Source organism: Mandrillus leucophaeus, unplaced genomic scaffold (genome assembly GCF_000951045.1).
Source record: "Mandrillus leucophaeus isolate KB7577 unplaced genomic scaffold, Mleu.le_1.0 Scaffold380, whole genome shotgun sequence".
NCBI classification, from domain to species: domain Eukaryota; kingdom Metazoa; phylum Chordata; class Mammalia; order Primates; family Cercopithecidae; genus Mandrillus; species Mandrillus leucophaeus.
In genome coordinates this window covers 1,272,858-1,300,178 of record NW_012104032.1, presented here as the reverse complement: position 1 = coordinate 1,300,178, position 27,321 = coordinate 1,272,858, and the positions used below count along the sequence as shown (strand labels likewise).

The 27,321-nt window shown below is 53.2% G+C and overlaps 3 protein-coding genes across 15 annotated transcripts; 1 reads left to right on the top strand and 2 right to left on the bottom strand.

The window, feature by feature from the left end:
• Nucleotides 1–2,130: 2,130 nt before the first annotated feature.
• On the bottom strand, nt 2,131–5,062 carry CMTM5 (CKLF-like MARVEL transmembrane domain containing 5). Of its 10 annotated transcripts, none has more exons than XM_011990685.1 (5): nt 4,494–5,062; nt 3,400–3,552; nt 2,779–2,871; nt 2,521–2,605; nt 2,131–2,429 (listed from the first exon to the last, which is right to left on the bottom strand). In XM_011990685.1, the coding sequence occupies exons 1-5, from the start codon at nt 4,623–4,625 to the stop codon at nt 2,416–2,418; spliced, it is 477 nt and encodes a 158-aa protein (XP_011846075.1). In that variant the 5' UTR covers nt 4,626–5,062; the 3' UTR covers nt 2,131–2,415. The 10 variants fall into 10 exon arrangements, with proteins under 10 accessions (XP_011846075.1, XP_011846079.1, XP_011846078.1 ...); XM_011990689.1 differs by having other exon boundaries at nt 3,400–3,438; nt 4,494–4,811; XM_011990688.1 differs by lacking the exon at nt 2,779–2,871.
• Nucleotides 5,063–5,470: 408 nt separating this feature from the next.
• Nucleotides 5,471–9,047, bottom strand: IL25 (interleukin 25). Of its 2 annotated transcripts, XM_011990682.1 has the most exons (3): nt 8,889–9,047; nt 8,471–8,688; nt 5,471–6,246 (listed from the first exon to the last, which is right to left on the bottom strand). In XM_011990682.1, the coding sequence occupies exons 1-3, from the start codon at nt 8,895–8,897 to the stop codon at nt 5,991–5,993; spliced, it is 483 nt and encodes a 160-aa protein (XP_011846072.1). In that variant the 5' UTR covers nt 8,898–9,047; the 3' UTR covers nt 5,471–5,990. The 2 variants fall into 2 exon arrangements, with proteins under 2 accessions (XP_011846072.1, XP_011846071.1); XM_011990681.1 differs by having other exon boundaries at nt 8,471–9,001.
• Nucleotides 9,048–16,114: 7,067 nt separating this feature from the next.
• Nucleotides 16,115–25,391, top strand: EFS (embryonal Fyn-associated substrate). Of its 3 annotated transcripts, none has more exons than XM_011990680.1 (6): nt 16,234–16,859; nt 21,494–21,634; nt 21,736–21,852; nt 22,081–22,458; nt 22,821–22,910; nt 24,133–25,391. In XM_011990680.1, exons 1-6 carry the CDS (start codon nt 16,842–16,844, stop codon nt 24,565–24,567), a joined length of 1,179 nt encoding a protein of 392 aa, XP_011846070.1. In that variant the 5' UTR covers nt 16,234–16,841; the 3' UTR covers nt 24,568–25,391. The 3 variants fall into 3 exon arrangements, with proteins under 3 accessions (XP_011846069.1, XP_011846070.1, XP_011846068.1); XM_011990678.1 differs by adding an exon at nt 20,942–21,220 and having other exon boundaries at nt 21,736–22,458; XM_011990679.1 differs by having other exon boundaries at nt 16,115–16,859; nt 21,736–22,458.
• Nucleotides 25,392–27,321: the final 1,930 nt, after the last annotated feature.

Here is a 27,321-nt window from a genome sequence, read left to right as displayed (position 1 = left end):
TGTATCAGAGCTGCCAGAGCCAAGGCATCTCATATCCACAAGGAAAGAGACCGACGTGCAGAGGAGTGAGGTGTTCTGCCTGAGGTGGACAACTGTGAGTCCCAGTTCTGCTCAGTCAATCACACAAGGGCGGAGAGGGAGAAATTTCAAAAGTGGAGAAAACGATGGCATCAAAATGGTGAGCCAGTCCTAGATGGTAGGAGATAGAATTTTGGTGCTGAAGTTGAAGCCACTCTCCACCTACCCCACACCTGAGGCTGCAACGATTAAAGGTGTCCTAGGACCCCCTTTCTTTCTGAAATGAATTTTTCACCAATGCCAGAAAAAGCTCAGAGCTGGCTGAGAATTAAGGTATGGGAAAGGAGATGGGAGAGATTCCATTCTAGTCAGTCCCTAGGAAGTAACTCCCAGGGAGCCCCCTCCCTGTCTTCCCCAGGGGTCTCCCCCTGTCCCCTGTGATTCAGCACCTCACTGTGAGGGCATCTTGAGACTCTGGGGCCAATCAACACTGAGCCCAAACCAATATGCCATGAGGACCAAGCCTGGGCCTTGCTCATTTCATGTTAGTTCTCACACAGACACAGACAGCACAGGTGCCTGTACAGGGAAACACTGCGGTCATATTTCTGCTCTCTCTAAGCTCCTATTGGGGACAGTCTTGCCTGGGTCACACAGCTGCTTGTGGGAGAGGACCGGTCCTGACACCATTCTGCACAAAGCAAATCCCCACTCCCCACTGGGCTTTGCAACCAGGCTCTGCTAACCACCTCCTTAACCCTTCACCTGGCACCCTATCTCCCTGACTCCCCAAGTGGAGCCTCTTCTATCCCTCCTCTGAGACTACGAGAATGGACTGTGCATAAAGCCCTGAGAACTGTGAGCAGTGACCAGAGAAACACAAAATCCTGTTAGTTCTAGCCCAGGAGAGGCTGCCAGCCCTGATGGTGAACCAGGACACAAGGATAGGAGAACAGGAAGCAAGAGGCAGGAAAAAGACCAAGAGAGAGGAGTGGTTGCCACCAAGGAAGCAGAGCACAGTGACCAGAGTTCAAGATCCAGGGCTCAGGCAGGACTTGGGAGCTGGGGCCTGCAGCTGGAAGGAGCGCTCCAGAAGAAAGATTGTATCTCAGGGCAGGAACACACATGCATCAGGGAGAGGAGATAGCACGTCAGCTGGGATGGAACTGCTGAGCCAGGTCATGCTGGGCTCCTTGGGCTGGGCAGGAACGTCTGGCTGCATGTCCGTCTGTCTCAGCCCAGCAGGGCTGACTCCCAGGCTGCAGCAGTGTCTGCTCCAAACTCCCCCGAGCCTTCCCATAGCGTTCACCATGGGGATGCCTTGACCAGCTTGTCTCTTTCCCAGCCTTTGAGTACTCAAGGGCAGGCCCCCCTGTCACCTCTGAGGCTCTGGCACCCAGCACAGAGTCTGCGCATGGGAGATGCTCAGGAAATGTGTGCTGAGGAGCTGGCAAGCTGGGAAGGTGGACCCACAGTGGAGGGACGAGTTGGCCGTTCTTTTCTGAGCTACAAGGAGGCTCAGTACAGTATCCAGAACACTCGCTTAGGTGTCAGAAGAGCTGTGTTCTGGCCCTAGCTCTGTCACAAATGAGTTCACCTCCCCTAGCTGGGCCTGTTTTATCTTATGTGAAATGAGGGCATTGCACCAGCTGATATGCACAGGCTCTCCCAGCATTCACATTCTGGGAAATCTCTCCCTTCTCTGATGCCTCAGGCTGCCCTCTCCCTGCGTCCTGTGGGCCAAGTCTTCCCCACACCACAAGGGGGAGCTCTGCACACACCCCAGGCGAGTGCCTCGCTTCCAGCCCACTAACCTATGGGAACAGGTGTGGTGGTGGGTGCACGCTCCCTTGAGGAAGGCTGTGCCTTCTTAGACACAGAACTCCAGATGCCCAGCCACCAGGCACACCACAAAGTGGCCATGCACACGGAGGTGTAGCGTAGAAGTTTTGTGTTGGAAGATGTCTTCAGCTTCTTCTAGCTAGCCCCCACATCCTCACTGCTCAGACACGGTCCCAGAGACAGACCACGACCTGCTCCCGCAACATTCCCATGAATACTCCTTGGCATTCCTGACCTGCCTAATTTCTGGGGAAGAAAGAGACTTGCCAGTAGAATTTGAATATTTTAATTTGGGAATGACTTAGGGGCCCAGATTCCTCCCCACCACCCTCCCTTCCCCCATAAGTTCCCCTCCTCTGGCCAGAGCTTCATCAGGAGCCAGATCCCGGAGCACCAGGCTCCACAGATAAGTTCCCAGTGACGTCTCAGGCTGGACATCTCCGTAAGGCTGGGGTGGGGTTTGGCGGCCTGGGGGTTAGTGAATCCCAAGGAGACGTGTCTGGGCTCCACTGTCCCCTCTGGCTGGCTAGGCCTAGAAGCCAGGTAGCCCCAGAGTCACTGCTGGTCCCCTGTGAGGATGGAACCAGGTAGAGAACCACGTCAGGATGAGTAGCTAGGGTTGGGGAGGGCACCTCCTCTCCACAGAGCACGGGCACTCACCCTGGATGGCCCCGGGTGCCATCTCAGTCCGGTAGATCTTGAATGCATCATAGGCAAAGACGGAAACCAGGATGATGCCAAAAACCTGTGGGAGTGCAAGTGGGGATGGGAAAACAGGCTATCTGGCCATTGGGTTAAGGTATAAGGCGAGGTGCAAGCCAGAACCCCAAGCCCTGGCTGTGGCTTCTGACACAGAAAGTGTGCAAGCACCAGCCTGAGCTCTTGAAGGGCTGAGGAGTCCTGCAGGGCTGAACTCACAAAAGCAGCAATGGCAGCTCCATCCCGGGAGGTCACAGCTGCAAAGGAGACCACCAGGAAGATGATGATGGCACTGACACAGCGCAGGAAGTCCTGGGGGCCAGGGGTGCAGGGTTAACAGGACCTCAGAAGGCAGGGGGCGTTGCTCTGAGGTTTTCCAGGCTAGCCAGAAGCCCGACCCTGAGGGATTCTGAACCCCTCCATGGGATACCCCTCACACAATATGAAGCACATTCAAGAGACAGAGTGCTCACACTGCTACCCAGGGAGTGGAAGCAGATGAACCAGAGCAACCAGGACAAGAAGCCAGGTGCTAGGGCTGGAGCCCAGGTGACAGCAGCTGGAGTCCACCAGCCAGGGGGGTCAGGCCAGGCCAGGGCTAGGGCTGGACCTTTGCTGAGTGGGAGAGCAGATCTAGCGGATGTGGTCCTCCTGATTGCCCATGGCCCTGTAGCTGTGAAATCAGTGTGAGTCAAAGCACACCTTTGAGCGCAGGGCATAGCACGGGGCAAAACCCAGCTGAAATGTGGAAATGGAAAGAAGCTCGGGGAGGAAAGGAAAACACACCATTTAGAGGAGAAGGAAGGGCCCCAAACTGGGCTGGGGGTCAAGGTTTCTCACCAGACAGGGCCAGTTAAGCCGGTTGAAGTGCTGGTAGTACTGGGTGGCATAGAGGAAGAGGAAGGCAAGTGTGATGAAGAACTCCAGCAGCGCCGCGGCCATGTAGGCAGAGATGGAGGCCGTGAAGCAGATGAAGATGATGAGGGTCAGGGCCTGCAGTACCGAGCATGTGGAACATGCCAGGAAGGGGACACAGGCAGGGGCCAGGGCTTTGCTTTCCCCTCCTTGGAAGCTCCCCTAGGCTGGCATCTACCACCTGTCCTTGGAGGGAAGGAAGGACTCTGGCACATCTCCCTATTCCTTGGTGTTAGGAACCACTGTTGCAGGGCATTTGCCCATCAAGGGCAGTCTCCGGCCTCCCATTCTGTTCACCCAGCAACCCCAGCAGTCTGGCCAAGTCATACGGCTCCCAGGAGCACTATTCCACAGTAAATCATGGGTACAGTGTGAATGCCAGCCCCTGGAGTTGTGCCCACAGAGACCCCACTCCACAGGGACCAAGAGGCGCCCCCTGCTCCATAATGCTTTCCCCACCCCTAGATGCCTTTGATTCCATGCCAAGAGAGAAGGCAGACGCTGCACAGTAGACTCTGGGGACCCCTTTAGCTCTGATGACCTAGGGTGGCATACATGCAGAGGCCTTAAGTCTACACTGTGGTCTTGCTAAGAAGGGGGAAGATCCTTTCCTGAGAAGAGATGTTTCTGGGCAGCAGACCACAGATAAAGTGCAGCTGCAGGAAGTCTGCCCTTTTTGATAGTTAGACTTCTCGGACATGCTGAGAAGTGGTCATGTTAGAGGCTGTCATTGCCCCTGTCCCATCCCTATGTCTCACGCTCCCTCAATGTCCCAAAAAGTCATCCTGTCTAACTGCAGTCCTTCCTGCTGCAACTGAAACCTGCTGTAAATGCCTCCAGGTGCAGAGGCAGCAAGAAGGCAGAGTAGGAGACGAAGAAGGGGCAGCTGGGGGAAGGAGGGGTGTCCAGAGGGCCTGGGGAGGGAGGCTACTGAAGGGCAAGCTGGGGACTGGCATAAGGCTGGCCAGGAACCAGGGGTCAGGGAAATGGAGGCACCAGGTTGGGGAGGCAGCTGTTACCAGCTCGGTTTCCAGCAGGATGCCTTTGTGGGAGGTGAAGAAGGCCTTGTCCACCGCGAAGCCCTGGAGCTCTGCAACTACCCCCTCCTCAGGGGGCCGGTCCCGGCGATCCCGAACACTGAGCATCTTCATGGGGCCCACCAACACAGCCCCTACTGCCAAAAGCCCAGCAAGAGAAACAGAAATCTGGCAGGATGGGGAAACAGACAGGAGCAAGAAGGCACTTCGAGAAACCTGAAAGTGAAGCAGGAGCCTTGCCCACAGGGCCCCGCGAGAGAAGGCAGCCGCTGGGGGCCTTGCCCAGATGGGCCTTCACCCAGCTGCCCAGAGTGCCTCTGCTGCTGCCCGCACCAGCCCCCTAGAGACCCATGGGGAGGGGCAGAGAGGGAGGAGGCTCTAATCCCTCCCCTTGCTTAGAGCCCAACCCAGCCTGGAATAGAGAAGGGAGGGAAGAGGAGGAGGTCCGAAAAGAAACTGGGAGGAGCTGGGATGTGAGTAGAGGAACAGGGGCAGGACTGGGAGCCCCCAGGGACCTAAGCCTGAAGACATTTGTGTCCCCCTTCCCTAACTTTAACCCTCTTCTTTGGCTGGTCCTTTCTCCCATTTCTTTTTAGGGAGGGTGTGAGCTGGAGCCCAGCCCAGGCAGCACCCCCAGGACCAAGCTGCAGCAGCCAGGACTGGAGGACAAAGGCGGATTGTTGGGGGACAAGGGGGCGCTGTGTGCCTGCTGCAATGCCTCAATGGACCTCTGTCTCTCCAGCATGCTGGGAGCGCAGCCTGGCCCCCACCCTGGTGTTCGGGATGGGCCAGGGAGACAGAGATGGGAGAGGACGGGAGGGTGCAGCAGAAACTCTGGAGGGCAGAGAGAGCTGGCAGGGTGGACAGAGGTGAGGGCTGATGGTGGAAAGAAGGGACAGGCTGGGAGACCGCGAGGTGTTCAGGCACCACAGATGCCAAAAACAGATTAGGCCATTTTAAAATAAAGATATTTATTTGGATAAATCTCTATACATTCAATAACAGCTTCCTCCTCAGAATCATCCATGTCAAAAGACCAGGAACTACACCAGAATGCACCCAAAGTAGATGCTTCCTGAGTGATGAGTAAACAAGCAAGCCAATAAAATGAGGGGCTCTTTCTTCTCCGGCAAGGGGAAAATATTTAGAAAGTGCCTGTGCTGGGCCAGGATAGCAGGGGATGGGAAGAGAGGAAGAGACAGGAGTGGTGGCCTCCAGAAATGGGCAGAACTTTGAAAACCTTTCCTGAGAGAAAATGACAGGACACCAGCTTCCAGTGGCCCTAAGCAGCAGTTGCTCTTTTCAAAATGTGCAGAAGTGCAGGTTTCCCCCGAAGCCCCCCATCCTGTCCTGGGATCTTGCTGCTGCAGACGGCACTTCACAGGGGCCAAGCATCTGGGCATCCTGGCCCTTCGTGGCAAGTGGTTGTACACCTGGCTCCAGGTTTCCCAAAAAGGGACCAGCCTCCAGCAAGTCCGGCTAGCCCATCACACGGGGCCGCACACACACACAAGCCAAGGAAACACGGTACAGCCTGCGCTCCAGGCAGTAGCCCTTGTGGTTGCCCTTCTTGCCATGGCACGGCCGCCGGTAGAAGACAGTCTGGTTGTGGTAGAGCAGCTCCGAGTTGCCCCGGGGATCCATGTGGGAGCCTGTCTGTAGGCTGACGCAGTGTGGGCACAGGCAACGGGCGTGGTACAGGTCCTGGGGGAGCCGGTTCAAGTCTCTGTCCAACCTGTGGGGGCGGCACTTGTCAGGCCCTGGAAAGATGGGCCAGAAACAGAGAGGGTAGGGTGGCGTGGGAGTGCCAGAGGAAGGAAATGGTCCCTCTGGGGCCTTGGCCTCTTGTCTCAGTTCTGCACCCACTTGCTGTGTAACTTTGGATAAGTCACCTCCCTCCTCTATTAATTTTTCCCCACTGTAAATGATGGTAGCAGGTGACAGAGTACTTTCCAACTGGTCCTGGGACCCTGAGGGAGGCAGCGGAGGGTGAGCAGGCTCCTGCCTTAGCCTCCATTGACTAGCACTGCTTCTATCTGGCTCAGCATGAGGTTTCTTACTGTAATGATTACACTTTAGATTTTTGTTTGTTTGTTTGTTTTTGTTGTTGTTTGTTTGTTTGTTTGTTTTTGACAGAGTACCCAGGCTGGAGTGCAGGGGCACGATCTTGGCTCAACTGCAACCTCCACATCCTGGGTTCAAGCGATTCTCCTGCTGCGTGCCACCATACTTAGCTAATTTTCATATTTTTAGCAGAGATGGGGTTTCACGATGTTGGCCATGGTTGGCCAGGCTGGTCTTGAACTCCTGACCTTAGGTAATCCACCCACCTGGACCTCCCAAAGTGCTGTGATTACAGGCATGAGCCACCAGGCCGGACTTTAGGCGGTGTTTCTATTATTATTATTACAGCATTATTGCAAAAGTAAAAACTACTCTGACATCCAAGTATAAAAGAGTATAAAGAGTGAAAGCTAACAGTCTCTGCCTACCAGTCCCACTCCCGAGAAGCTATCCTCAACTATTTCCTGCACATTCTTCCAGACGCTGTACAAGCTTATATTATAAGCATACTTGAGAGTGCATGGAAAGACTTCTTTACTTATTCTGAAAGGATTTCATGGCAAAAAAAATAAAAAAAGAAAGATGAAAAACACTGAAAAGTAGATGTCCCATAGGTCTGCGACTCCGTTAGTCTGGCAGGTGACAGTCCCCAGCTTGTAGGACTATTTCCCACACAGACAAGCCCTGGCAAATGGGTTTAGCTAGCACACCACTTCCCAAAGTGGGTTCCCTAATAAATCACCTACACCTGTTAGGTGCTTAAATGAATTTGGGGAACACTCGTTTAATGGTTTACTTTCTATAGACTTCTTGCAGACTTTAATGTACAGATGACAGTATGAATCTCCAAGGGGTAGGAGATAGAGCAGTCTTTCCTAAGTTTACCTGGCATAACTTTTTTCTGAGAAGCAGCTCACGGGATGAGCGTTGCACAGAACACACTTTGGGGAAAGCCACCTGAGTGGTTCACAGACTCCCAGCAAGGGGTCTGGAAGACAGCTGAGTTAACCTCTGGCACCCAGCCTCCCCTAAGAGGCTCCCGTGCCATCTGATTTGGCCCAGGACCCAGCCGGCTTCTGAGACCGCTCCAAAGCATCATGACCTGTAGTATCCACACTAGATCCAATCTCAGTTAAATCTGACCCCCTCCCCACCACTGAACTTCTCCATCCACCCCAAAGCCAATGCTAAGACAGAACTAGAAGGAAGAAGTGAAATCATACGTCTGGAATCCCTAAGACCCTAGTTTTTAATATTTTGCTTCATTTTTCTTATTTCAGCGCTTCCTAATAGTTTTCATATCATGGCACAAATAGAGAATTATAATATTTATGTGGCACACTGAGTGAAAGAATACAGTAACCATGATAATGATCAAAGATATCCAGTCCACAGCTCCAGTCAGCCAGCTGCCTGTAAAAGTTGAGGGTTTCACTCCCTTAGTATGCTTATAATTAACCCATTCATGGCCCGGGCAGTATCATTTGATATTGGGATGCTTCATGCCTGTATCATGCTATTATTCCCTAATATTTTACCCAGAAAAACATGGGCTATTATAGATATTTTTTTAAAAGAAAAGGAGAGAACCAACATAAATACAGACTTTTACATAGATTATATTTCATTTGATTTGCACATTAGCCTATGGGGCATTGTATCATTTTACAGGTGAAAAAAAATCCTGAGTTTTGAAAACTTGAATTGACTCAGGATCATCCAATGAGAGTTAGAACTAGGACTCGAATACAGATCTTGTCCAATTCCCAAACCTTTACAGCCCCTCCAAGATCAAAATGGGAAAGTAAGCTGGAACTGCCCTGGTCCCTCACACGTACCCTGACCAGCACACACAGGGGAGCACGTGCAGGCATTCGGGGGGGCAGCAGACTCACTCATATCTCCAGGGGGAGATGGCCCTGCTGTTGAGGGGTCCATCTTCACTGGCCCTACAGGATACTGAGTGGAAGTCGAGGCTAGTCGGCTTTAGGGGAGACACAGGCACAGTGCTCCACCTCAGCAGCTCCTCAGACGGGTGTCCTTTGCTGGGGCAGCAGCTGGGCCAGTGGCTGTAGGTGTGGGTTCCCATGACCATTGCCAAGAATGCAACCACCTGTAGGAAAAGGCGAATGAGAGAACTGTTCTCACCTAATCTGGGTTGCCCCCTCATCTGCACCCTCCCCCTGGGATCCCAGTTTCTCACTCCACCTGGCCCCCTTCCCCAAACCTGGCAGCTTGGCCTCCCTCCACCCTCAGCAGCATCTCTGCTCCTCTCCCTCTCAGCATAGCCCTCAAGCAGCCCTCTGCACTGACCTGGTACATGCTGGGCACTGCGCACTCAGTCAGGTGGAGCACTGGCTGACAGGCCTCCTGGAAGCAGGCTGACTGGAGCAGGTTAGGAGTCCTGATTTTATTTTCAGCAAGCCTGTTTTGTTTATTCAAATTTATTTCCACTATCTTTTTAGGGAGTGACTTGAGATTAAAAAACAAAACAAAACAAAAAACTCTGAAAGTATTTCCAAAGGCTGCCTAAAATGCGATACTCATGGAAGTTGTGATGACCATCATTATATGCCTGGTAGCTGATTGGGTAAACTTTGCTCTTTGAACTTTTCTAGACGTGGGGTCAAAGCAATAGCGGTCTGCTGTTCTGTGTTCTTGTGAACTGGCATTAGCAGAATTTCCCTGGTTGGTTTGGTAGCCAAAATTAGGAAATGTCTTGTGGCCTCCCTTCAAGAGGCCTCATTTCCATGATCCATTCTGCTCCCATCCAGGGTCTGGTTTCACCATTCCCCTCTTCTCAGGTGTCCTCCTGATCATCCACCTTCGTGATTATTTCCTTTCCCTTAGATAACCTTTGACTCCTATCCCCTTTGTTCTATGACCTCTTCCACATTTTCGATGACCCCAAAATTCTATGACCCCCATCATCTGTGACTTCTCCCCCATTGTCCATGACCTGCTCCCTAACTCCCCCTTGCCCTCGCCAGTCACTGCCCCCCACCCGGGTATACAAGCCTACCCTCACAGGGCTGCCGGAAGGCCCTGACTTCCTGAGTTTGTTGACTGGATGGGCAAGGTCTGATGGAAGAAGCTGTGGGTGAGTGTTCCCATTGCACAAATGAGAAAGTGAAGCAAGGAAGAGGAGGGAAACTGAAACAGCCTCACGTAAGACCCAATAGGAAGGAGGTCTCAGTTCCAGGGACCAACCTGCTCTCATTCACAGAGCCGTGGGGACCAAGCCTATGACAGGGCCAGCTACTGCTTTCAGGCCAGGAAGTGAGCCCACTCAGCCTCAGCAGGCCCAGAAACACGGGCCACTGTCAGCCAGGAGGGAGTATGTGTGCCCCAGAAAGGCTTAGAGTTGAATTTGACCCCAAAGACACAGGTCAGCCGGCTCCAGGCTGCTTGAGAGACACTGTGCTGAGAGTGGGCCAGCCCGTCCTTCCCCCCAGGTCCTTCTCTTAATGCTTGCCTATTGGCTTGCCTCATCCCCCACACCCACCCAACATACCCATACGCAGACATTGCCCCTAGAATGATGCGGCTTGATTTGCATGTGCTTTCCCTTAGAAAATACTCCTCTAGTAACCAAGGACTCAGGAAATAAACAAAAGGAACCAGGAATAACTTAAACTGCAAAGTGAGGAGGAATCTTTCCAATGCATTAGGGCAAAGCAGCCCCAAAAGAGAGAAGTGATGAGGTCAGAGGGCGCTCTGGAAAATTGGGAGAACCTGCTCTGCTCTGGTGAGTCTTGGGGCACCTGGAACTGTGGGATGGGGGGCACTTAGAAGAAGCAGGTGGTGGCTGGGAGAGCTGGGGCACTCAGGAAGAGTCATGAGGCCAGTATCATGGCCCTACTCTCACTGCCTCACCCTCTGCCCCCACTACTTGCAGACGTCCTCTCCCTTCCATATCCTGCTGGCCTCAGCTCCTGTGCACTTACATGTGCCAGGCATGGTGCTAAGCCCTGGGCATGCATCATCTCATTTTATCCTTACAATGAAACCATGACATGGAAACTATTATCCCCATATTACAAATGAGGAAACTGAGGCCCAAGGAAATTTAGAAACTTACCCAAGATCACAAAGAAAGAGGCTGAGCTGGTTTCCCATTTCCAGCTCTGACCAATTATTCCACATATAACCTGGCATGGAAGTGCCACACCGTGCCTACCCCCAGTTGGCTGTGAATGGAAGGGGAGCCCCACAGTGAATGCTTTCCTACTCACCTGGGCTTGGGTTGGGACAAGTTTCAACAGCACCTGCTGAGGGCCACAGGGTGTGTCTGCCTGCTTAGGCATCCAGCCCTGCTATTGGGATTCACTGCACTAGCTCCCTTTCCTAGCCTTTGGTCTGGCAGACATGGCCTCAAGGTGGCTTCTGGTGCTCCTGGGAAAACTTCAATCCCAAAATAGACTCTTACGAGGCAGTGCTGTTTCAGGAGAGCTGGATTCCTATGGATCTCACTCTCACCAATCAGAACCTCAGGGCTAAGAAGGTAGTAGAACTGGAGTTGGCTCAGATCTCCTATCTTGACCCCTTCCCAGGAGGGGATGTTCAAAGGAGCCAGAAGTGATCCCAGCTACCTGTTTCACTTGCTGACACTGCAGGGAAGACCCAGCCTAGGTCACCAGGAACGTCGCCCTTCAGAAGAGTCCTTTGGGGTGTCCCTTTAGGACAGAGGGATAACCCCTCCAGGAAGGGTTGGCTTTTCCCACCCCCATGATGACCAGGACTTACCTGAGAAACTGTGCTCTGAGCCACATGCCCCCACCCCACCCCACTTGCTCACCCTCTGTCCTTATCTCAGTAGCAGCTTTGTGGGACTCCTTAGGGTGACTCCCTGTCATGAGAAACATTTTCCAGTGGGGTTTCCTCCTGCGGTGACTAGTTTTGGAATCTCTGAGTCACTTCAGGTTCCAGGGAACCCTTGGGGGTGTGAGGATAGGCAGGTGACAATAGGGAGAAGGCTGGAGGCAGGGAACAAAGGAAGGTCCGCATGTCACATGACATCAAGGTCCCCTCCCAGCACGTCTTCACCTGCCTAGGCCTGACCTGGCAGCTGAAGAGACCTTCCTGGGATTCCTGTCCCTGTGGCCCTGAGGAAAGAGAGAAGCACCTGTCAGGAAAGGGCAGGGAAGATGTGGTGGAATACACTTCCCAATCTTGGCTTGGAAAGGCTCTTGGGGCTTGCAGAACGTGAGAATATGTCTTCCCTGCCCCTTCTCAGGAAGATATGCAAGTTTCCACCTGCTGCCTTGAAGTCTTGGCCCTGCCAATGACCAGCTCTGGACCTTGGGCCCTCTCTGTGCTCCTCCCTCTTCAATTGTAGAAGTGGATGGGTTTGGGTGGGCGGGGATTGGGGGGAACATTAACCTGGATGGCCACAAAGGTGCCAACCAGCTTAGCTGCTCCAGATCTCAGCTCCTGAAATAGTGCTGAATCCATAGGACTCATCAGGGCCTATCGAAGCTCATCGGCACTCACTGTACGTGAAGCTAGGGCACTGAACGTCAAAATGTTGAAATACTTCTGCACCTGCTGGTAAATACAAGCTTCCCTCAACCTTGGGACATCACCTTACCATACCTCTCTATGATCCAGCAACTAAAGGTTGAACACCTGGCACAGATGGAGGCCCCCAGAACAGTGCTCCCACTTTCTGATTGGTAATGGTTTAGCTACAAAAACGCCTAGGCTCAGGAGCAGCCTTCAAGGAGAACTCAGTCTAGACCCTGGGAGACACATGGAGAATCAGAGTTAGCAGAACAAGGAACCCAACAAATCCATGTCTTTAGCCCAGGGCTGGAGCCTTCCCCAGGAGGCCCCTCAGCTTACTCAGCTTTGTCCTATGGTCATGGCTGCCTTCGTTCACTCATCCACTCACCTAATATTTATTGTGCACCTACTGTGTTCCAAGCACTATTCTAACTACTAGAAATGCAGAGGCGGATAGGCCAGACAAGGTCCCTGCCTCATGAAGCTTACGTTTTAGGAGAAGAGAGATGATAAACAAGGAAACAAGATAATTTCTGATAACAATAAGTGCTATGAAGAAAATGAAACAGCATTATGAGATAGGGAGTTACTGGGGGTGGGAGAGAGGAAGGCGGGGCAACTTTAAGTTGGAAAGCCAGGAAAGGCCTTTCTGAGGATGCAGGATTTGACCTGATGACGGAAAGGGTCTGGGGGAAGTGGTTTAGGCAGAGAGGGCAGGACATGCAGAGTCCTAGAGGTGGAAAACAGCATGGCATATTTGAGAAACAGAAAGGACAGTGTAGATGATGAACAAGAGATAAGGACGAGAGATGAGATGAGGTGAAAGAGGTAGGCAGGGAGCAGATCACATAGGGTCCTCCAGGCTACCACGGAGCATTTGGATTTTATTCCAGGGTCAGCAGGAAGGTATTGACTGGATTCAAGCATGAGCTACATGATATATTTCTTGAGGACAGGCACCATGTCCTTGACGTGCTAGTGCCACCACAGGGCCATCACCAAATAACAATAATAGTAGTTGCCTTTGTCCAGAATTTGCACCTCATGGGCCAGATACTGTTCTTGGGATTCTCTTAATCCTCATAACAAGTAAATGCTAAAAGTTTGATTAACACTCCCACTTTACAGACAAGGAACCAGAGGCTCCAGGAAGTCACAGAACTTGCCAAGGTAACGAGCCAGTGTTGGAACCAGAATTAGAACCCAGGCAATCTGGGTGCTATGGGTCCAAAGAGAGGAGGACTAAAGAACTGGTGAGCACCCAAGAAGTTTTGGGTAGCAGGGGAAACAAGGAGAGGTCCAGGAAGTCTTGGGGTCAGTTGAGGAAAAAACCAGCTCATTGGACCTGCAGGGAAGGGGAAAGAATGGGAGAAAAGACTAGGACCCAGGAAGCCAGATGGAGGGGTTCCTTCCTTTCTTCTCCCTGAATATGGCAAGGGCAAACCTTGAAGACCTGCTGCTTGAGGCTGCCACCCACCCAGGGTCTCAGCTACCTGCCAAGTCTGGGTTTTCTCCCACCTCACCTGCCCTCAACAACGAACACGTTCAGCTTTCAGGAAAGCACAAGTCAGAGGGAAAGCCAAGGTAAAGAGGAAAAGCCACGGAAGAAAAGCACTGTGCCTGGCAATCTACATAAGCATACTCCTCACCAAAGTCACTGCCACAGAGGAGGAACTGAGACTCGGATGCCCTATAGCTGGACCAAGGTCACACAGCTAGTTAAGTAGGATTAACTAGTTGTGTGACTCTGACTGGCTACATTCCACACCTGGGTATTCCAGAAGCAGTCTTATTCCCACTGGTCTGCCCTCTGCTGTCCCTCTTCTACCCTTCCCCGGGCAGGGAAGCTGCCTGCCCATCTCCCAAGCCACCACCTTGCCTGGTCCTAGCAGCTTCCTTCCTGCTTAGCCTTTTCTGGCCTCCATCTATTTCCCCTCATGCCAGTCAAGGCATTCATCTTTGAAGACAGGGTTTCCTGACCGCCTCCACCTTGGACCCCAATTTGCCTTGGCAGTCCCCTGGGCAGAGATCACACCAAGTCACTCCCCAGCAGCTGGATATCTATGTGCCTGACAGCCAGGTACCCCAGGGCTGGCGTCTGGAAGAGGTTGGAAAATCTTCCCTAGTGGCCACCTCCAACCTAACTGGAGCTGGGAAGCAGGAGATCTCCCTGGAAATTTAAAAGTTCCTCTGCCATCCTAGTGGAGTTGGAAACTATTCAGGAGTCTTCCATCACAGACAGCCAGCCTAGAGCCAACACAGTTCATCCCCATCCCCATGTTTATCCCAGAATCTCTCCCTATTCCACCCCATAGGCTCCACCACACCCTTCACGCAGAGGTTTCTTCACAGGTGCCCAGGCAATAGAGTGGGGAAGGAGCTGGAGCAGGTGTCCTGACCACACTGTCCTAGGAAATGCCTAGATGTGTGGGTCTGTGGAATATTGGGGCGGGGTTATCTGTTCAGGTCCTCAAGTTCACCAAAGGCCTTATATTACATTTCTGATCTTATCTCCAAATAAGGTTATGCACATACACACAATAAGGTTACATATGTGTTTGAAGGGTTAATTTGTTCAATGTAAACATCCAAAATATACCACAGCTTTCAATCCTGTTTATCATCTTGCTTTTTAAATACCAGGAACCTCAAAAATGCAAGAAGGTAGGTGTCACTCAAGCTTGACAGGCCCTGATGTGTGTGTCCCAAAGGAAAAGTCCAGAGAAGCAGCACACACTAAGGAGTTATCCCAGGGCAGAGGAGCTGTGGGGGGTTAGGAGCACCGTCCTTTCAGTGGAAACTCCTGGCGGGGCTAGATCCCAGCTTCTCTGAAAGAGTTCTAGCAACTTTTGTGCCAGCGGTCCCCAGTCCTCTCCTCATAGCAGCAAGAGCGAGCCAGGCTGAAGAGGCCGACAGGCCCAGACTGGCAGAGGAGCGTAAGAGGCCGCACAACCTGCCCGCCTGCAGCTCTGGGGCCAGACGCCCTGCTTCATGTTCTGTCACCAGGGCCAGAATCCACGTCCAGCGCCAGACTCCCGCCCTGTATCCCGCAAGAACGGCCCAGCGAACCCCGCTGCCCTGCAGGGGAGGCACCGAGGATTGGAGAGGCTCTGCTAAGGGCCCCGCTGGGCTGGAGGCGCGCGCTCCCTCCCTGGGGAAAGACAGATGTGGGGCTAATGAAAGGGAGGCCGGGAGGCGCGGGGCCAGCGGGGGAGACGGGGGCGTGGCGGGGAGAGGAAAGCTCCCGGAGAAAGCCGACCGGACTGCCGCGAGCGAGGCCTGCAGCGGAGTCCAGAGGAGGAAGGCGCCGGGGACTGGGGCAGGGCCAGGGCGGGAACGGGTGGGGGAGGGGTACCACAGGCAGTTGGACCCGAGGGTCCTGAGCTGAAACTCAACACCCGCCTTTGGAAGGATCGTCCCCCTTTCTCCTCCGCCCCTTCCCTTCCCCTCCCCTTTCCCCTCCCTCCTTTCTCTTAATCCCCAGGACTGAGCCCCGCGCCGGAGAGGAGAGGGCCTGAGGGGAGGAGAAAGGAACAGCACTGAGAGGGGCCAGGAGCCCAGGAAGGGGAGGGAAGGGCAGCCGCGGGCCAGGGGTGAGCCTGGGGGCCACGCGCGACCCCCGGAGCCTTCGCAGCCCTCTCAGTGTCCCCACCCCCAGCCCAGGCGAGTCCGCAGGACCCGGGACCCTGCTCCTCCTTTGCCTTCTCTTTGCTCCTTCTTTTGCTTTGTGGCCTTTCTTTCCCTTCCCAGAGACACCTGGGAGCTGCCCCCAAGCTGTGGGGCGCGCCGCGGGGTCCTGCCAAGGGTGCCTGTGAGAGGGGGCGGCGGGGCCGGCGCCGGGTGCCAGGGGCCGAGGGTGGGAGCAGGAGCTTGTGGCCTTGCGCCCTGGAGCCAAGGACTGGAAGGGGGCTGGGCCCCTCTGCCGCTTGGGCGCGGGCAGCGCGTCGGGAAGGCAGTCCCGCCTGTTCCAGTGGTGCCTGTGTGCTGGTTGCTGCTGCTCGGGGTGAGGCGCGGTGGCGGCGACCTCAGACCCCCGGGCGCGCTGAGTGAGTGCGCGCGTGAAAACCGCCGCGCCGCCGGGGGTGCGAGTGTTTGGGCAGAAGCGGCCACTCCAGCGACCCAGCCCCACAGCCACGCTCTCGGGGGTCTTTGGCTCCGGGCAACTTGGGACAAACGTCTAAGTTCTCGCTCTCCCTCCCTCCCAGCGGGGTCGCCGCAGACCCAAGCCCTGGGAGCACCGCTCTGCAGCACAGCCGGCGGGTGGAGAGGGTTGGCCCCTAAACTCGCTCGTCCAGCCCAACCGCCCCAGCGGCTTCTCCCAGCCCTCGAGGCTCTCGTGAGCGGCCTGGAGAGGCGTCGAGCGCAGCCCAGCGCCCGCCTGCTCACCTGCCCCGGCCCCCGAAGGGAACTTTCGGCTCCTGCGAGCCCGGGGCGCCCCCGCGGCCTAGGGCGGGCAGCTCCTGGGGACTGGACGAGGTGGTGGCGCCCGGGAGGCCGCGGGGACAGCACGCAGCGCGCGCCCTTGGATGCCGTCCCGCAGCGACGCCCCGGCCCGCCCCGCTCCTCCTCCTGCCTGGCTAGCCTGCCTCTCATTTGGGAAGTTTTGTGGGTTTTCTTTCTCCTCCTCCAACCTTGGCGGAGGCCACGACTCAGGCGCCACAGCTGGGGGCTAGAGGCCGCGGATCATGGTGCGGGGCAGCCACCGCTGAAGTCAGCAAAACCGAGCCTGGCCTGAGGCAGGCTGCGCGGGAGGCCAAAGCCATGGCCATTGCCACGTCGGTGAGTCCACCAGGGAGAGGAGGCTGCGGGGGAGAGACCTCCACGGCCTGCCCTGCGCTCCTGTCACTTTATTTCTGCCCTCTCTTTGTCTCTCTCCTTGGTCCCTTTCTTCTCCAGGAGGCTGTGTCCCCCTCCTCTCACTTTTGTTTCCCTTCTCCCTCTCACTCCTCATCCCCTGCTCCTCCTGGCTCCGGGCTCTCCCCTCTTCCCCGCCCCCTCCCGTTCTCCTTTTTCTTACTAGAGGCTGCGCCTGAATGGAGGGGAGGGGGCAAGCGTAGCCCGAGTCCTATCTGCTTCTTTTGGGCGGGAACAGATGGCCACTGGTGGTTGGCAGGGGCTTGTGATTGGGAGGCAAGTAAAAGGTTTGGAGGGGGCTGAAAGGACCTAGTGGCTCACGGAAAACGAAAAACGAGAGGCTGAAGGACCCAAGGAGGCCTATCTCGAGACGAGGGATAGGGAAAAGAGGGAGATAGACCAAAGGAGGGAGATCAGGAAGGAGAAAGAGAAGACAGAGGGAGGAGGGGAGGTGATGTCAGCCAGCCTCAGGCCACTTTCCAGGGATCAGGACAAAGGGAGGAGACAGCTGGCATGATGGGACAGTGGGAGGAGGCCTCCCAGAGAGCACAGAGGCCCTCTGCCACCCACATTAGGCTGGCCATTCCCTCACCAGTCAGCTGGACCGCTGGGGGATAGAGCAGGAGTGGCCACACCCATCATCAATCAGCCCATCAACAACTCTGTCCTGCAGTGGCAGGGCCCAGAGGCTTGGCCCCATTGGACAGAACTCAAACTTAACACCAAGGAGGAGCGCTCTACAGCCCCACCTCGGTTTTCTGTTCTACAGTCTATGCAGTCTGAATCCAGGCAGCTCTGTTCCCCTTCCACCCTCTTCTAGGTCCTGCCTAAGCTTCCCAGGGAAGCGAGGCCGTCACTTGCTTTCTGGTCCCTTCTCAGTGGGGACTCTTTTTTTTTTTTTTTTTTTTTTTGAGACGGAGTCTTGCTCTGTCACCCAGGCTGGAGTGCATTGGCTGGATCTCAGCTCACTGCAAGCTCCATCTCCCGGGTTCACGCCATTCTCCTGCCTCAGCCTCCCGCGTAGCTGGGACTACAGGCGCCTGCCACCTCGCCCGGCTAGTTTTTTGTATTTTTAGTAGAGACGGGGTTTCACTGTGTTAGCCAGGATGGTCTCGATCTCCTGACCTCGTGATCCGCCCGTCTCGGCCTCCCAAAGTGCTGGGATTACAGGCTTGAGCCACCGCGCCCGGCCACTCCTTTTTTTTTTTTTTTTTTTCCTGAGACAAGGTCTCACACTGTCACCAGGCTGGAGTGCAGTGGCACAATCATGGCTCACTGCAGCCTCCACCTCCTGGGCTCAGGTGATCCACCTACCTCAGCCTCCCGAGTTGCTGGGACTACAAGCATGCACCACCACATCGGCTAAATTTTTGTATTTTTTGTAGAGGCGGGGTTTTGCCATGTTGCCCAGGCTGGTCTCAAACTCCTGGGCTCAAGCAGTCCATCTGCCTCAGCCTCCCAAAGTGCTGAGATTACAGGCATGAGCCACCGCACCTGGCCCCAAACTCCTTTTAGTTCCTCAATCTGTAACAATGGCCAGGAAACCCTAGCTCAGAGTGGGGACGGAGGCCCTCTGGAGATAGAGTACCTCTGGGAGTACTCTGGCATAAAGATGCTGGTTCAGGAGCCAGCTAGTCAGCTTTGTAGTCCCAAGAAGGTAGATTTTTCTTTTTATGGTCAGGGGCATTTATGCTAATCAAACTCACAGGATTCTAATAACAGCTATTACTTATTGAGCATTTACTGCACCTGGCCCTGTGCTACGCTTTGTCATAGTTTCTTTATGCATTATCTCATGCAACTCTCACAACCACCTTGTGCAGGTAGTACCGTTATTATCTGAAAATGGATACATGCATACGAATTCTACAAAGCAGAAAACTGAGACTCAGAAAGATTAAACAATCTGCCCAAAGGCACCTGACTAGAAAGGGACAGACCGCCAAACAGTGGGTCGCAACGGTAATCCCAGCTGTTTAGGATGCTGAACCCAGGCATTCGAGGTTACAGTGAGTTATGATTGTGCCACTTTACTCCAGCCTGGACCACAGAGCAAGAGCTGGTCTCTAAATAATTAAATATTTTAAATAAAATGTTTAAAAGAAAGAGACACAGCCAAGACTCAACCCCAGGTCTGCCTCTAGAACTGTGCTTTTAATCCCCTGGCTAGATCCAAAAGACTGATTTATAATTTACAACTAAAAAGAAAAGTGCAGCACTAACCGGGAATTTGTGTCATCTGGTTAGCGTGTTTCTTTGTGTGGGACAATATCCTTTAGAAACCAAAATATAATCAGAAAATGGTTTGACGGGTTGGGAATCAGGCAACAAGAGGAGTCAATTTGTTGTTAAAATCACCCAGCCATGAGGGGCCGGACAACCTCACCACCAGAGGGAAACATCAACCAAGAGGAATATGCACTCCTGCTGGCTCTAGCAGGGCACCCTTCTCCCCAGGGTCTGGTGGCAGCCTGCCTGAGATATTTAACTTGAGATTTTTTTACTGCATTAGTCGGTCCATTTGGCTGCCTGGCTAGTAATGCCTAACTAGCTGCTGTCCAACACTACATGTAAGTCACCACTGCCTGGGACCCTACCAGCAAGCATCATCATTTAGCAATCAAAACTGAAGCTGAATGTCATTGTACGTTTTGAGTGGTTTAAGCTTGATTCTACCAAAAGACATCATGGAGCAAGAGCACTGCGAAGGGTTATAGCAAAGGGAAATTGGATATAAGAAGGCCTTTCTGTGTGCTTGACTTGCTTTTGAGTTAGGGACTTTCTCAGCCACTGTTACTACTATTTCTTTTAAGTAGATTTCTACATTTGTGATTGTGGAGAAGCAGTAGCACAAGTAATTGAGAGCACAGGCTCTGGGATCAAGCAGTTTAGGGTTCAGATTATGCTCCACCAGCTGTGCCAGCGATATGGCATCAGACAAAGTACTAACCTCCCTCTTCCAGTTTTCTTTCCAAAATGGGGTAAGGACGGTTCCTCCCTCGTAAGGTTGTTGTGGGAATTAAATGAGATGAATTGATTAATGCAGAGATTTGCACAGTGTCTGGAAACATTGTTTGCACTTGGTACCTGTGACTTATTACTTGAGCCTGTGGCCCTTGATGGAAAAAGCTTATAAGCCCCCACCAGACAGGACTGGAAACAGGATGATACATGTTTCCTTTTGGTTGGCCTGCCAACCCCCTTCACACACACACAAAGACACACTCTGTCCTTCAGTGGAAGGGCCCGTTGCTAAATGATGATGCCTGCTGGTAGATTCCAGGCAGTGGTGACACACACACAAGAATACACACTTTTCTCCATGGTAACCTCAGCCTCTTCTGGTCGAATCTTATTTGTTCAGACTGAGAGCAAACAATTGCTTTGTTTCTGTTTTCTTTCTTATTATGCCTAGGCACACTGTCTGGACTAGGCCTCTCCCAGTCTCTCAGAATGAGGGGTCTCTGCGGCTGCTTAAGCTAACCTTTTGCTAGTGAGGGATAATGACTTGGGAACAGAGAGAAGGTAAAGGAGATTCTATGAGAGACTGTAGCAGGGCTTCATATGTTTTGGAAGAAATTCATTCAACATGTGTATTGACCAATTCCAGGTCAGGCCTTATTGCAAGGACTACAAACATAGCAGTTCCCTTGTCCATAGGGTTTACAATATAAGGGAAGAAATCGATATAAAAAAAGCAAATAGACAAATAGTATGAAGTATGAGGACAGGAACAGTAGGTGGAGACGAACAGAGAATGGGGTGGGGAGAAAAGTAAAAAATCGGCCTCTCTGAGGAGAACTGATCTAGCTGAAGGAACTGAAAGGAAGTGGGAGAATGCAGGTGATGAAGCTGGAGAGAAGCTAGGGCCCAGGCAGAAAGCTGCATCCAGAGTGTAGGTTTTTAGCTTGAGGGAAATGCAGAGCTCCGAAGGGTTTTGAGCAGGGGATGACATGACCTGAAAGGGGTCTGAAGACCCTTCTCCCCACTCCCACCTCCCCCACCAGGCCCAGCTGGCCCGGGCACTGTATGACAACACCGCTGAGTCCCCCCAGGAGCTGTCCTTCCGCCGAGGGGACGTCCTACGGGTCCTGCAGAGAGAGGGCGCTGGTGGACTGGACGGCTGGTGCCTCTGCTCCCTACACGGCCAGCAGGGCATTGTGCCCGCCAACAGGGTGAAGCTCCTGCCTGCTGGCCCAGCACCCAAGCCTGGCCTCTCTCCTGCACCCCCAGCCCAGCTTGGCTCACCATATCCAGCCCCAGATCACAGCAATGAGGACCAGGAGGTGAGAGTGGGAGCCTCCCCAACCCCAAGCCAGAAGAGCCCCATTCCTCCCTGACTAGCCCCACCCAGGGCCTGCAGCAGGTGGGCAGGAAGAGCCCTGAGGCCACAGCTCTTCACTGCTCTGCGCTGGCCAAAACCTGTCTACCAACCTTTCTGAGCTTTGGCCCTCTAGGTACAGGGGGAGTTGGAAGGTCTGTAAGCTCCTCGCACTCAGACATTATTTGATCACTGCCCACTGCGTTCCTCCTGACCCCCCGTCTATTTGATCCCTCAGGTGTATGTGGTGCCGCCCCCAGCTCGGCCCTGTCCAACCTCAGGACCTCCAGCTGGACCTTGCCCACCCTCTCCTGACCCCATCTACAAGATCCCCAGAGCCAGTGGTACCCAGCTGGCTGCTCCCAGAGATGTCTTAGAGGTGAGGCCTAGAGGTCCCTGTGTAAGTTGGGTGGGAGACAAATCGCCCCAAGGGAGGGTTCATTGCTGAGCTGACAGATGACTGACCACTCCTCTCCACAGGTCTACGATGTGCCCCCTACCGCCCTTCGGGTGCTCTCCAGTAGCCCCTATGACTGCCCTGCCTCCTTTTCCCACCCTCTGACCCGGGTTGCCCTGCAGCCCCCTGAAGAGGATGATGCTCCCTATGATGTGCCTCTGACCCCAAAGCCACCTGCAGAGCTGGAACCAGATCTGGAGTGGGAAGGAGGCCGGGAACCAGGGCCCCCCATCTACGCTGCCCCCTCCAACCTGAAACGAGCGTCAGCCTTACTCAATCTGTATGAAGCACCCGAGGAACTGCTGGCAGATGGGGAAGGTGGGGGCACTGATGAGGGGATCTACGATGTGCCTCTGCTGGGGCCAGAGGCTCCCCCTTCTCCAGAGCCCCCTGGAGCGCTGGCCTCCCATGACCAGGACACCCTGGCCCAGCTTCTGGCCAGAAGCCCCCCACCTCCACACAGGCCCCGGCTCCCCTCAGCTGAGAGCCTGTCCCGCCGCCCTCTGCCTGCCCTGCCTGTCCCTGAGGCCCCCAGCCCCTCCCCAGTGCCCTCTCCTGCCCCAGGACGGAAGGGCAGCATCCAGGACCGGCCTTTGCCCCCACCCCCACCCCGCCTGCCTGGCTATGGGGGCCCCAAGGTCGAGGGGGATCCAGAGGGCAGGGAGATGGAAGATGACCCAGCAGGACACCACAATGAGTACGAGGGCATTCCAATGGCCGAGGAGTATGACTATGTCCACCTGAAGGTGAGCGTCCCCGGGCAGCCCCACCAGGACGGACCCCAGGAGTACCAGGGGAGGAGTGTGGAGACCTAGGGCACAGAAGCAGAGCCTCCCTGCCTCCCTTCTGTCCCCCTTCCTTCTCCCCTGGCCCTCTATCCTGCAGCCTGGGACCCCAGTACTTGGCCACAACACTTGTACTAGTGCCACACTGTTCCTCCTAGACCCAGCCTGGGGCCACCAGAGCTCTCTGGAGTCAAGGGACTACAACCTCTGATAACAGGAGTGTCCTTGGGAAGGAAGGGAGGCTGGGAAGGGGCAGAAGGGCCACAGAAGCCACCCCGTCCTACTCCCCCACCCCAGCACTAAGACCTCATGCCCCCCTGCAGGGCATGGACAAAGCTCAGGGATCTAGGCCCCCGGATCAGGCCTGCACAAGGGATCCTGAACTGCCGGAGAGGGGAATGCCGGCGCTGCAGGTGACCCTGGCGGGAATGGTGCTAGAGAAGGGGGCTGGGGAGGGAGGAACAGGGACTTGGGAGAAGAACTGAGCCATCATCCATGGAAGGAAATAGGTTAGGATGGAGTGAGAGTTCACAGGAACCAGGGACAGAGTGGAGGGCATGTTAGAAATCTACAGGAAGGAACTGGAACCTGGAAGAGGATGTTAGGAATTCAGAAAGAGGGGAAAGAATGTGTTGGAGAGGAGTCAGAAAATCAAGCAGCCAGGAGAGCAGAAAGTTTCTGAGTTGTGGGGTCAGAGCTAGGCCTGGGGACTTCTGAGCCTCCTTCCAACTGTGAATTCCTGGGCTCCTAAGAGACCTGGCTTCTAATCCCAGCTCCACTACTGAGAAGCCAGGGGCTTTGAAGCCGTCAGTTAATCTCTCCAGGCCTCAGAAAGTGAGGTGGTTTCCTCAAACCTGTGTAGAATGGTTGCAATACAATAGCTACTATTTATCAGGTATTTACCAAGTGCTAGACCCTGTGCTAGGCATGCTGCATGTGTTAGTATTAATCATAGTCGCAGTTAATACGCATCTGGTGCTCACAGTGTGCAATGCACTGTGATAAGCCTTTCTCTATATTATCTCAATTGATCTTTTCTGCAGCGTCATGAGGTACATACTAGAACTGCACAATCTAGTACAGTAGCCGCTAGCTACATATGGCTATTGAGCACTCGAGATATGGCTAGTTCAAGTTGAAATATGCTGCAAATATAAAACGCACCCTGGATTTTGCAGACTCAGTATGGGAAAAATCTCAATAATTTTCATATTGATTACATGTTGAAATTATAACATTTTTATATTTGGAGTCAGATAAAATATATCAGGGTTTTGTTTTGTTTTGTTTTTTTTACCACTTTTAATGTGGCTACTAACTCATCTAAAATTTCACATGTGGTTCACATTATGTTTATATTGGACAGTGCAGTACTAGACTCCCTGTTTTAGAGTTAAGGAAACCAAGTTCAAAGCCTTGTCTGAAATCAAGTTTGAGGTTGTTTGAATCCAGATCTATCTGATATCAAGTGTGGGCACTTCACTGCTGCTCTCTCTAGAATCTAAACTTTCCGATGGGCAGAGGTAAGAGCTAAAAGGATCGCCCTTGGGAAGAAAGGGAGGAAGGAGAAAAGAAGTGAGGGAGGAAATGGCACTGATGAGAATGTTCTCTCTGACCACTCCTCTTGCCCCTCAGGAGGCCCTGTCCCCAGGGGAGCCACTGGTTCTGTCCACCGGAGATCTACAGCTCCTGCACTTCTATGCTGGGCAATGCCAGAGCCACTACTCGGCCCTGCAAGTGGCCGTGGCAGCCCTGATGTCCAGTACCCAGGCTAATCAGCCCCCGCGACTCTTCGTGCCCCACAGCAAGAGGGTGGTGGTGGCTGCTCATCGCCTAGTGTTTGTTGGGGACACCCTAGGCCGGCTGGCAGCCTCTGCCCCTCTGAGAGCACAGGTTAGGACTGGAGGTACAGCACTAGGCCAGGCATTGCGGGCCACTGTGCTGGCTGTCAAGGGAGCTGCCCTGGGCTACCCATCCAGCCCTGCCGTCCAAGAGATGATGCAGTGTGTAACAGAACTGGCAGGGCAGGCCCTGCGATTCACCACCCTGCTCACTAGCCTGGCTCCCTGAAGGTCCTTTGGCACAGCCCTGTCCCTCCCCTGTCTGCCAAAGCCCCCCTCTAGGCCTTGGGTGGCTGGAGGGCTTTGTTAAGGGACTAGGAGAAGTGGGGGTATCTTTCCCTTTTCCTGCCCTTTCTGCTCATCTCAACCTCTCACAGAGGTGTCTTCTCCCCCTAACCCACAGCTTTTTGTATGAGCCATTTTGTATAAATTATTTATATTTAATATTATTCCCTGCTTTGTCAGGAGCAGGTACTAGGCTCTGGGGCAGTGAGGAACTGGACTCTTCTCTCCTCAGCCTAGGGTGGAGGTCACTGCACTGCCACCCACCTCTGGAAGACTGGCCATGAAAAGTCAGGTGGCAGAAACCTGAGGCCACATAGAGCCTCTCTCTTTTCCTATATCTTGGCTCTAGAAGATCAGCACTGCACTGTTAGCTGAGAGTGAGGGCAAGACATAAACTGTCCAGAGTTTGAAGGTCTCAGGAAGACCAGAGAGCTTCTCCCCACAGAAGGTGGAGAGAGCTGGGACTCAGACATGGTTGTGCACCTCAATAAACCCTGCAGTCTGCCTCCCTGACTCTGCTTCTTGGGAGCATGGTGAGCAGCCCTGGTGCTCAGCAGCCATACCTATGGGACACACACTATGAACAGGATGCCTTTAGGGATTTGGGGGAGATTTTGCTCCTTTCCTCAACAACTATTCACTGGACAAGTTCTCTGCTCCCATGATGCGCCAGGCACAGTTCTGCAAGTATATTGTGAATGTATCATTCTAGTGGGATACACAAATAAGTCAGTTAAAATACATAAATAAAAACATAAACCTGCCATAGATTTCACATTTGCTGGTGATGGAAGTCGGCAGGATGGTGTGAAGAAACTAAGTAGATGAGGGGAGAGGCCAGTGAAGGAGACTTTAGACAGGATGGTTGGGAGGTGAGATCCGAACTGCTACCCAGAAGAGGAGAGTCTGAGGACTAGTATTCCCAGAAGGCAGATGCCAATGACTGACCTGAGGGCCTTCCTCCAAGACTTCATTGTCATATGATGTCATTAGAGAGGTGTCAATGTGGAGAGAAGCTGACCACACAAGAGCCTTGAAATGTGCCATCCTGGAGAGGCCACCCCAACTAAAGGCCCAGCCTCAGCTTTGCACCACAGGATAGCTCTGGCCAACTGGAGACTGCTGCTGGCCAGTCTAGGCACCCTCTTCCTTAGGTGACACCAAGAGGGTATAGGCCCTTTCTCTCAGCTTCCCAGGTAGATCATCCCAGGATGACCTGCGCATCATCCTTCTGGACAAACCATTTTCAGGAGGATCCACAGTGGCAGATGTCGAAAGGTCAGTCCTCAGGACTTTGGTGAAATTGATGAGACCATGGCTCAGATAGGAGATCATTCTAGCCATTTACCACAAGAGAAAACATACAAGCTACCAATCAATTCCTTCAGTTCTGCTTTCCCAAGATATTACCATGGCATGATGACTGGATTGGGGGCATAGTCTGTTGGCACCCCCACACATTTGCCACCTCCCCTTTAGGTTCCTTTCTCATCTCACTCTCAAAGAAAAATGCACTTTCAGATTTTGGGGCCAACAAAATTCACCCCATGTGTTGAAGTCCATCATCCATCGTCTTCCAAACAGAATTTCAAGAGATTAGCCTGGAATTAGAGTCAGAGGTTTCAGTTCAAGTCTCTGATCTGCCATGTACTTGTTCATCCATGGGTAAATCATGCCAGTCCCTCTGAAGTCCTGGTTTCATCTTCAATATTAGCATGATCATAATGGTCTTACAGGGTTATTGTGAGGACCTAACAAGATAATGCATGTGAACAGCCCCACAATGTATAAATTAAGTGATTATCATTATTCCAGGACAGACACCAGGAGTCAGACGATAAATCCCCAAGGAATATTGGCTATGCAGCACCATAGTAAAACCTGAAGAGATGCTGAAATGAGTTGGGAGAGGGGAAGTGGTGGGAGGCTGCTTGATGCATTAGAAAAGAGGTTTCGGCGGGGGGCAGTGACTCGCACCTGTCATCCCAGCATTTCAGGAGGCTGAGGCCAGAGGATGGCTTGAGCTCAGGAGTATAAAACCAGCCGGGGCCACACAGTGAGACCCTATCTCAACAAAATATCAAAAAATTAGCCAAGTGCGGTGGCATGTGCATGTAGTCCCACCTATTCAGGAGGCTGAGGTAGGAGGATTGCTTGAGCCAGGGAGGTGGAGACTGCAGTGAGCTGTGATCAAGCCACTGCACTCCAGCCTAGGTAAGAGAGTGAGACCCTGTCTCAAGAAAAGAGTTTCCTGTATATGGAAAATTTCTGAACAGAGGAGACAAGTTAAAGGTGTGGTTCAGTGGAGAGAAGGGGGAACGATTTCCTGGCTGACAATGATAGAACACTCCTTTCTAGCCCTTACCTAGGATTAGAGAATAAAGTACCTATCAGGTAACAAATCTCTTAGAGATGTGTGTCTCTACCTTTAATGTATAATACCTACACCTGGAGATCTGGTTAAAATATAGATTATGATTCAAGGGTCTCTCAGTGAGGCTTGGATTCTGCATTTCTAACAAGCTCCCACGTATGCTGCTGGTCCATGAACCACACTTTGAGTAGCAATTCTAGAGGTTAGGGAAGACTCCTGTGTAGCAAAGATGTTTGAGCTGAGAGCTGAAGGATGAGAAAAATGTGACTAAGAAGTTTTTTAGGTGCAGGAATGAGCTTGTTCAAAGGCCTCATGGCACTGGGG

Bases quoted from the DNA above. Each gene is read 5' to 3' on its own strand.
- CMTM5 (XM_011990683.1), bottom strand. From the start codon at position 4,625: ATGAAGATGCTCAGTGTTCGGGATCGCCGGGACCGGCCCCCTGAGGAG. The intron at 2,872-3,399 runs GTGAGAAACCTT...CCTGGCCCCCAG, and splicing joins GGCTTAACTGGCCCTGTCTG to GACTTCCTGCGCTGTGTCAG. The intron at 2,606-2,778 runs GTGAGTTCAGCC...GCACTCCCACAG, and splicing joins GAGCTGCCATTGCTGCTTTT to GTTTTTGGCATCATCCTGGT.
- IL25 (XM_011990681.1), bottom strand. From the start codon at position 8,745: ATGAGGGGGCAACCCAGATTAGGTGAGAACAGTTCTCTCATTCGCCTT. The intron at 6,247-8,470 runs GTGAGTCTGCTG...CCGCCCCCACAG, and splicing joins ATCTCCCCCTGGAGATATGA to GTTGGACAGAGACTTGAACC.
- EFS (XM_011990678.1), top strand. The intron at 21,221-21,493 runs GTGAGAGTGGGA...TTGATCCCTCAG, and splicing joins ACAGCAATGAGGACCAGGAG to GTGTATGTGGTGCCGCCCCC. The intron at 22,459-22,820 runs GTGAGCGTCCCC...GCCCCCCTGCAG, and splicing joins ATGACTATGTCCACCTGAAG to GGCATGGACAAAGCTCAGGG.